Below are 7,747 nucleotides of genomic sequence, written 5' to 3'. Positions count from 1 at the left end.
AGCATAGCAAGTGCTACTGTAGCGTACCTTTTTGCTCTAAGAATAAAAGAAAACATCCACATTGAAATTTTCACGTCTTCCCCAAAAATGTACATTTACGCCTTAAATGGATTACTGCAATTAGGAGAGAAGAAGGTGCCAAATGTACTATTCTGCGTGGCAGTACGTATGTGTGTAGCCTGCACTTCAAGCCTGAGGAGGTGTATGTGAAAGAGGGAGGGAGCAGAGTTAGACTTAGAAAGAGATCGGTTCCATCGCGATTTGCCTGGAATGATTTTGGGAGTCGGAAGGATCGTCAGGCACCATACAAGAGGGCAAGTGCTCGCCTCGGTTTTAACATCGAAGCCGCAACGGAAGAGAGAGACGAGCAGGAACCGGGAGCTATGCTAAATGAGCCTATGGCTAATGTTATGGAGCATGATTACTGGCATCCTCCGTCTCCCGGTGGTGGTGAGTAACATTACAACTAAATATACCAATATAACAGTCTAAAGATACTATATTTATCTGAATAACAGTGTAAAGATGCAATACTTCCTGAATAACAGTCTAAAGAGTCTAGAATATAGCCTGAACGAATGTCCAGCACATCATTTGACTTCATTTTAGATATTTAATGTAAAAGAATATAGTAATGTAATGTGTTCCTTCTTTTGTCACAGGTGCAGTGGATGCTGCATCTGCAAGGATACAGGAGCTGGAGCACAAGGTGATGGAGCTGGAGAATGAAATAAAGCAGATTCTGTTTCTGACAGACCAACCTAAGCTGAATTATTTCAATAATAATAACAATTCAATAAGTCATTTTCAGGTTCTAGAATATTTCAGTTCAGATTCATGTATTTTTTCTAATTTACTTTGTACAAAACTCTGCTTACATGCTTAAACCTTTTCATCACTTTTCTCAACCACTCAGGGCCATAGCTAATGATCTGGGGCCATGTAAATAGCCATGTAAAAAATCTGGGTGTCATTTTTGATCCCGCTCTTAAGTTTGAGAAACAAGTTAATGCTGTTGTGAGAGCTAGTTTCTTTCAACTTAGGAACATTGCTAAAATGAAAAGTATCCTTTCTTTTAATGATTTGGAAACAGTAGTGCATGCTTTTATTTCCTCGCGTATCGATTTTTGCAATTCACTGTACTTGGGAATCAGTCAGTCAAGCTTGTCACGTCTACAGCTGGTTCAAAATGCAGCCGCGAGGCTCCTGACCGGTACCAAGAAAAGGGAGAGCATTACCCCCATACTTGCATCATTGCATTGGTTACCAGTCAAATATAGGATAGAATTTAAAGTTCTATTATTTGTTTTTAAGGCTTTACATGGCTTGGCTCCGAGCTATATCGTTGACCTTCTCTGTGTTTACTCCACTCCGTGAGCTCTACGATCCTCTAACCAACTGCTCTTAGCTATTCCACGTTCTCAAATGAGGTTTAAGGGTGACAGGGCCTTTTCTGTAGCTGCCCCAAGACTCTGGAATAGTCTTCCACTTTTCATAAAGGAGTCCCACACAATAGATGCCTTTAAGTCAAATTAAAAAACTTATTTGTTTTCTTTGGCATTTGAGTCTTCTTAATGAATAAGTTTTTAATATTTTTTGGGTTGTCATAGCCATCTTTGTTTTAGTGGTTTTATTTGATTTATATGTTGGTGCGTATGTATGTTATTTTGTATGTATGTTAATGATTTGTTAAATGTTATATGCATAGTTGAGTGTTATTTATACTTGATTTTAATGTACAGCACTTTGGTTGTCTTTTAAATGTGTTATAGAAATAAAGGTGACTTGACTTGACTCTCCCTCAAGCAAATATGGTTTCTCTATGGTTAGTTGTTCAGGTGTTATGGTTATTGTCTAGAGGATGTTTTTGTATGTTGATGTTGCTTCTGTTGAAACAACACTGGATATGGAAAAATGTTTCATGAATTAAGATGATCATTTTAATGAATTTAAGTAATTCAAGTTTGCATACTTTTATAAATATTTACTAATATAATAAATCAAATACATTTTAACCTTCTTTTACTCTGTGCCTTTTGTTTGTTTGTCAATTCAGTTACGGTTATTAAAACAAATGCATTCTTTAGAACACAATATTAATATTGTCTCAGTGAACATGTTTATTTTTGAAGTGCATTTAAGGGTAAAATGTTTCTTTTTGTGCACTTAAAAACAAATTACTACAAACAAATGTCTAAATATATTCTCAGTGCTGGTTTATGTACATTTTTTAAGGCAAAATTCAATATTTCAACAAACATTATGCAGAGACGCAGTGAACTCCATTACAGCGGCGCTTTGTTTACCCTGCTAAATGAAACCGGAAATACGTCATCGGGCTCTGTGAAAAGGGCGTCACCGTTTACTATCCGCCGGGTCAGGGGGCGGAGTCTGTCCGGAATACGGGTAGGAAGAGTTAACACCTCTATTGGACGCTTCCGCACAGTAGCAAATTTGAAACCATGTAGCGGCGCCCGAACCAAAATGAAAATCTACTGGGTTTGTCTCGGAACCGGTTCCACTTCGGTCTAAAAGAGCGAACACACAGCGAGTGATGAGATACAATGATCTGACAGGTTCTTCTTAAAGCTGAAGAGTTTCTATAGTGCAGGGCGGTTGATTTACGACGCAGACGAAGTACTGAAGGTAATTTACTGTTTTTTGTACAGAACTAAACTCACCAGGTTTTTTTATTAACACGACATGATGAATAATGTCCGAATTAATTGTGAAATGTGTGTTTATTAGGTGAACAGCTGCACCAGCGCCTTGTTATGTTTACATGCTTAGACGGGTGTGCTAACTAAGCTAGCTGCTATATTATATCTAATTTAAAAAGTTGTACTTGTACGTTATATAGAAGTGTATCTCTGGTATTAATTCCTGTAGAAAAAGGTCATGGTTTAAGTTGTACATAATGCTTCAGCGTTTTATTGTGAGACGCCATTGCTGGACTCAGCGTCTCCTCTGCATGTTTGTCTACTCCTGTCTAAAGTTTATACACAGTCTTAATTTTTCTGTCCAAATATTTTTGACAGTGTCAAACTACAAAGCACAAATATCTTGAAAGTCTTGAATCATAATAACAGCTGAAACTACACGCTTGTACAAACTTGTTGTCTTTCCATTTACCACGAGGGAAATTCTGGGCTAAATAAGACCCCCCCCTAGTGGCCATAGAGGGTATGACATAACCCCCTCAAATACTATTATTTACACTGCCTGGCCAAAAAAAAAAAGCTCACCATCTGGATTTAACTAAGCAAATAGGTAAGAGCCTCCCACTGGATAATTACTGCATGTGTGATTATGTTTCAGCTGGCAACAAGTTATTTAACCCTAAGTGATGCAGTGTGTAGCTTCTCATTTGTTAAACAACCATGTGGAAAGACACATCCTGTGGTCGTGGAAAAGATGTTAATCTGTTTCAGAAGGGTCAAATTATTGGCATGCATCAAGCAGAGAAAACATCTAAGGAGAAGCTGAAACTACTAAAATCGGGTTAAGAACTGTCCAGCGCATGATTAAAAAGTGGAAGGACAGTGGGGGGGAAACATCATCTTCGAGGAAGGAATGTGGTCGGAAAAAAATCTTGAATGATCGTGATCGGCGATCACTTAAACGTTTGGTGAAATCAAATGGTAGAAAAACTACAGTAGAACTCAGGGATGTTTAATAGTGAAAGTAAGAGCATTTCCACACGCACAATGCAAAGGGAACTCAAGGGATTGGGACTAAACAGCTGTGTAGCCTTAAGAAAACCACTTGTCAGTGAGGCTAACCGGCAAACACGGCTTCAATTTGCTAGGGAGCATAAAGATCGAACTCTGGAGCAATGGAAGAAGGTCATGTGGTCTGATGAGTCCAGATTTACCCTGTTCCAGAGTGATGGGTGCATCAGGGTAAGAAGAGAGGCGGCTGAAGTGATGCACCCACCATCCCTAGTGCCTACCGTACAAGCCTGTGGGGGCAGTGCTATGATCTGGGGTTGCTGCAGTCGGTCAGGTCTGGGTTCAGCAACGTTATGTGCCCAAAGAATGAGGTCAGCTGACTACCTGAATATACCGAACCACCAGGTTATTCCATCAATGGATTTTTTCTTCCCTGATGGCACAGGCATGTTCCAAGATGACAATGTCAGGATTCATCTGGCTCAAATTGTGAAAGACATTTTCACACATGGATTGGCCACCACCGAGTCCAGACCTGAACCCCATTGAGAATCTTTGGGATGTGCTGGAGAAGACTTGGCACAGTGGTCCAAATCTCCCATCATCAATACAAGATGTTGGGGGAAAAAATTTAATGCAACTCTGGACAGAAATAAATGTTGTGACATTGCAGAAGCTTGTGGGAACGATGCCACAGCGAATGCGTGCCGTAATCAAAGCTAAAGGCGGTCCAACGAAATATTAGAGTGTGTGACCTTTTTGTGGCCAGGCAGTGTATTTATTCATTAGGGTTCATGTTAGACACGGTAGTCACTCGTTACACAAGATTCATCAGTACACAAGTTTAATGTAAAACACAGTCATGGACACCTTGTACTGTAGGAGGAAACCGGATCTCCTGGAGAAAACCCATAAGGACATGGGGAGAACATGCAAACTCCACACAGAAAGGACCGCCCCACCTGGGGGTCGAACCCAGCATCTTCTTGCTGTGAGGCGACAGTGCTGTCCATCACCTCAAATAGAATGTACACAAGAACAGGTGATTGATGTGAATCACAAAGATCTTGTATAGGGAAACGTTCATTAATTCTCTTATCCTCTGTTTTACCTTTGCTTTATCCTACTCAGGCTTGCGGTGGGTACAGTTCACTGGGTGAAAGGCAGGAAACACCCCAGACAGGTCGCCAGTCCATCACAGGGCAAACATTACATTTACATTATCGGCATTTAGCGGACGCTTTTATCCAAAGCGACTTACAGTTGTGACCGTATACAATCTAAAGCAATTAAGGGTTAAGGGTTATGCTCAAGGGCCCAATAGTGGCTGGTTCAAGTGGTGGGGCTTGAACCGGCAACCATCTGATTACTAGTCCAGTACCTTAACCACTAACACACACACATATTCATACCCAGGACAATTTTTAGTAGCTTTAATTAACCTGACTGCATGTCTTTGGACTGTGGGAGGAAACCAGAGTACCTGGAGGAAACCCACGCAGACACAAGGAGAACATACAAACTCCATACAGAAAGGACCTGGGCCGCACCACCTGGGAATCGTACCAAGGACCTTCCTGCTGCACGGTGACAGTGCTACCCACCAAGTGTTTAAGTTACAAGCCATTAGGTCCAGAAGGTAGTTCATATCAATAAAGATGGACCATCACACAGTGGAAACGTGTATTGTGGTCAGATGATTTTTGGAAGAAATGGATGCTTTGTGCTCCATACCAAAGACGAAAAGGACCATCCAAACCTGTTGCTGTTATCAGCAGCCAGTCCAAAAGCCAGGGTCTGTGTCAGGTAATGTACATTTCTGTGATGGCAGCATTAATGCAGAAAAATACATTAAGATTTTAGAGCATCATGTGCTGCCTTCAAGATGACATTTTTTCCAGGGACGTCAATGCCTTTTTCAACAAGAGAATGTGAAACCCCATGCTGCACACATTCATCACAGGGCATAACAAATCGTGTCTGTGTGGACACCCGGCTAGGACCGTAATGATTTATTGCTATTAATACCATCTCTGACCTGTCTGTATTTATCTTCTGCATGTGTGTGTGCACGCCCAGTGTCATGATGAATAACGACAAGAACGAGGAGTTGAACGTGACTGGGGAGGAGCTGCAGCGCTGGGTTCGGACACAGGTGGATAAGGACGAGCGGCTGGTGCGGAGGCAGGCGCAGCTGGCGCAGGTGGAGGAGTGGGTGAAGCAGAAAGAAATGGAGGCCACCTACAACCGAATGCTGTACAGCAATGCCTGCGAGTAAGAGCCAAATTCATAACAAGACAAAAAAAATAGATGTTGGTAGATGTTGGAGATGTGCCACTCAGGTCTGTAAATTTACATTTTCAGCATTTAGCAGACGCTTTTATCCAAAGCGACTTACACAATGAGCTGAACACAATGAGCAATTGAGGGTTAAGGGCCTTGCTCAAGGACCCAACAGTGGCAACTTGGTGGTGGCGGGGCTTGAACCGGCAACCTTGTGTTTACTAGTCCAGTACCTTAACCACTGAGCTATCACTGGCCTGGTAAATGATATTTAATGCAGTTGCACTGTTTGAACACCAGAGGTCAGAACAAGCATTGTATGTAACCTGACCTCTTTTATGATTATTTTATTAGTTTAAATGCAAAACTGCTTGTGTGTGTGTGTGTGTGTGTGTGTGTGTGTGTGTGTGTGTGTGTGTGTGTGTGTGTGTGTGTGTGTGTGCGCGAAACATAGTTATAAACATGACAAGTCATGCAATGCCTATGATGTAAACATGCACAAAAAGACTACAGTAATTCCCAAATGATTACCCTCACACTAGGGGTGCACACTTTAATACAGAATGTGCAAAAAAGGAATGCAAAGCACTGTCGCCTCAAAGCAAGAAGTTCCTGGGTTTGATTCTCAGGTGGAGCTAATGGGTCTTTTCTATGTGGAGTTTGCATGTTCTCCCCGTGTCCTTGTGGGTTTCCTTTCGGGAGCTCCGGTTTGCCCCCACGATCCAAAGACATGCAGTCAGGTTTATTAAAGCTACTTAAAAACTGTCCTGGGTATGAATGTGTGTGTGTTTTCCCTGTGATGGACTGGTGACCTGTCCAGGGTATTTCCTATCCTTCGCCCAGTGAACTGTACCCACTGCAACCCTGAGTTAAATAAAGCGGTGGTTAAAAGATGAGCCATAACATTAAAACCACCTCCTTGTTTCTACACTCACTGTCTTATCAGCTCCACTTACCACATAGAAGCACTTTGTAGTTCTACAATTACTGACTGTAGTCCATCTGTTTTTCTACATATCTTTTTAACCTGCTTTCACCCTGTTCTTAAATGGTCAGGACCACTACAGAGCAGTTATTACTTAGGTGGTGGATCATTCTCAGCACTGCAGCGACAATGACATGGTGCTGGTGTGTTAGTGTGTGTTGTGCTGGTATGAACGGATCAGACACAGCAATGCTGCTGGACTGAGAATAGTCCACCAGCCAACAGCGCCCCGTGGGCAGCGTCCTGTGACCACTGATGAAGGTCTAGAAGATGACCAACTCAAACAGCAGCAATAGATGAGCGATCATCTCTGACTTTACATCTACAAGGTGGACCAACTAGGTAGGAGTGTCTAATAGAGTGGACAGTGAGTGGACACGGTATGTCTGATCCACTCAAACCAGCACAACACACACTAACGCACCACCACCATGTCAGTGTCACTGCAGTGCTGCGAATGACCCACCACCTAAATAATACCTGCTCTGTAGTGGTCCTGGGAGAGTCCTGACCATTGCAGAACAGCATGAAAGGGGGCTAGCAAAGCATGCAGAGAAACAGATGGACTACAGTCAGTAACTGTAGAACTACAAAGTGCTTCTATATGGTAAGTGGAGCTGATAAAATGGACAGTGACATTGTTATTGCTGATCAGTGTATATTCTATAGTGTATCTTTATCATTCATTCATTCTTCATATCAATTTTAATCAGAATATTGAGGGTGCTGTGGATTGATTGAAGGGTGATGAATCAAATAGAATTGTAAGCCAACAGTATTATGGTCCACATTTCTTTTTTATTTATTT

The 7,747-nt window shown here is 41.8% G+C and overlaps 1 protein-coding gene and 1 long non-coding RNA gene across 5 annotated transcripts in view; both read left to right on the top strand.

Moving 5' to 3' along the window:
* Positions 1 to 35: 35 nt before the first annotated feature.
* LOC134304861 (uncharacterized) lies at positions 36 to 2,020 on the top strand. Of its 2 annotated transcripts, none has more exons than XR_010008244.1 (2): positions 36 to 444; positions 663 to 2,020. It is a non-coding gene; the product is annotated as an uncharacterized LOC134304861 (long non-coding RNA). The 2 variants fall into 2 exon arrangements; XR_010008238.1 differs by having other exon boundaries at positions 36 to 450.
* A 434-nt stretch (positions 2,021 to 2,454) lies between these two features.
* Positions 2,455 to 7,747, top strand: part of setdb1a (SET domain bifurcated histone lysine methyltransferase 1a) — a 36,458-nt gene continuing 31,165 nt past the window's right edge. For 2 of the 3 annotated variants that reach the window (XM_063010967.1, XM_063010965.1), the window contains exons 1-2: positions 2,455 to 2,646; positions 5,751 to 5,945. In XM_063010967.1, the coding sequence (XP_062867037.1) occupies positions 5,755 to 5,945 (191 nt within the window). In that variant the 5' untranslated portion in view covers positions 2,455 to 2,646; positions 5,751 to 5,754. Of the gene's footprint in view, positions 2,647 to 4,668; positions 4,714 to 5,750; positions 5,946 to 7,747 lie in introns of those variants that run through there. The other variant, XM_063010966.1, reaches the window with a different exon arrangement.

The sequence above is a fragment of the Trichomycterus rosablanca genome, chromosome 2 (genome assembly GCF_030014385.1).
Source record: "Trichomycterus rosablanca isolate fTriRos1 chromosome 2, fTriRos1.hap1, whole genome shotgun sequence".
In the NCBI taxonomy this organism is placed as follows: Eukaryota; Metazoa; Chordata; class Actinopteri; order Siluriformes; family Trichomycteridae; genus Trichomycterus; species Trichomycterus rosablanca.
Note: the sequence above shows the minus strand (reverse complement) of the source record. Positions and strands in the feature narration are given on the sequence as shown.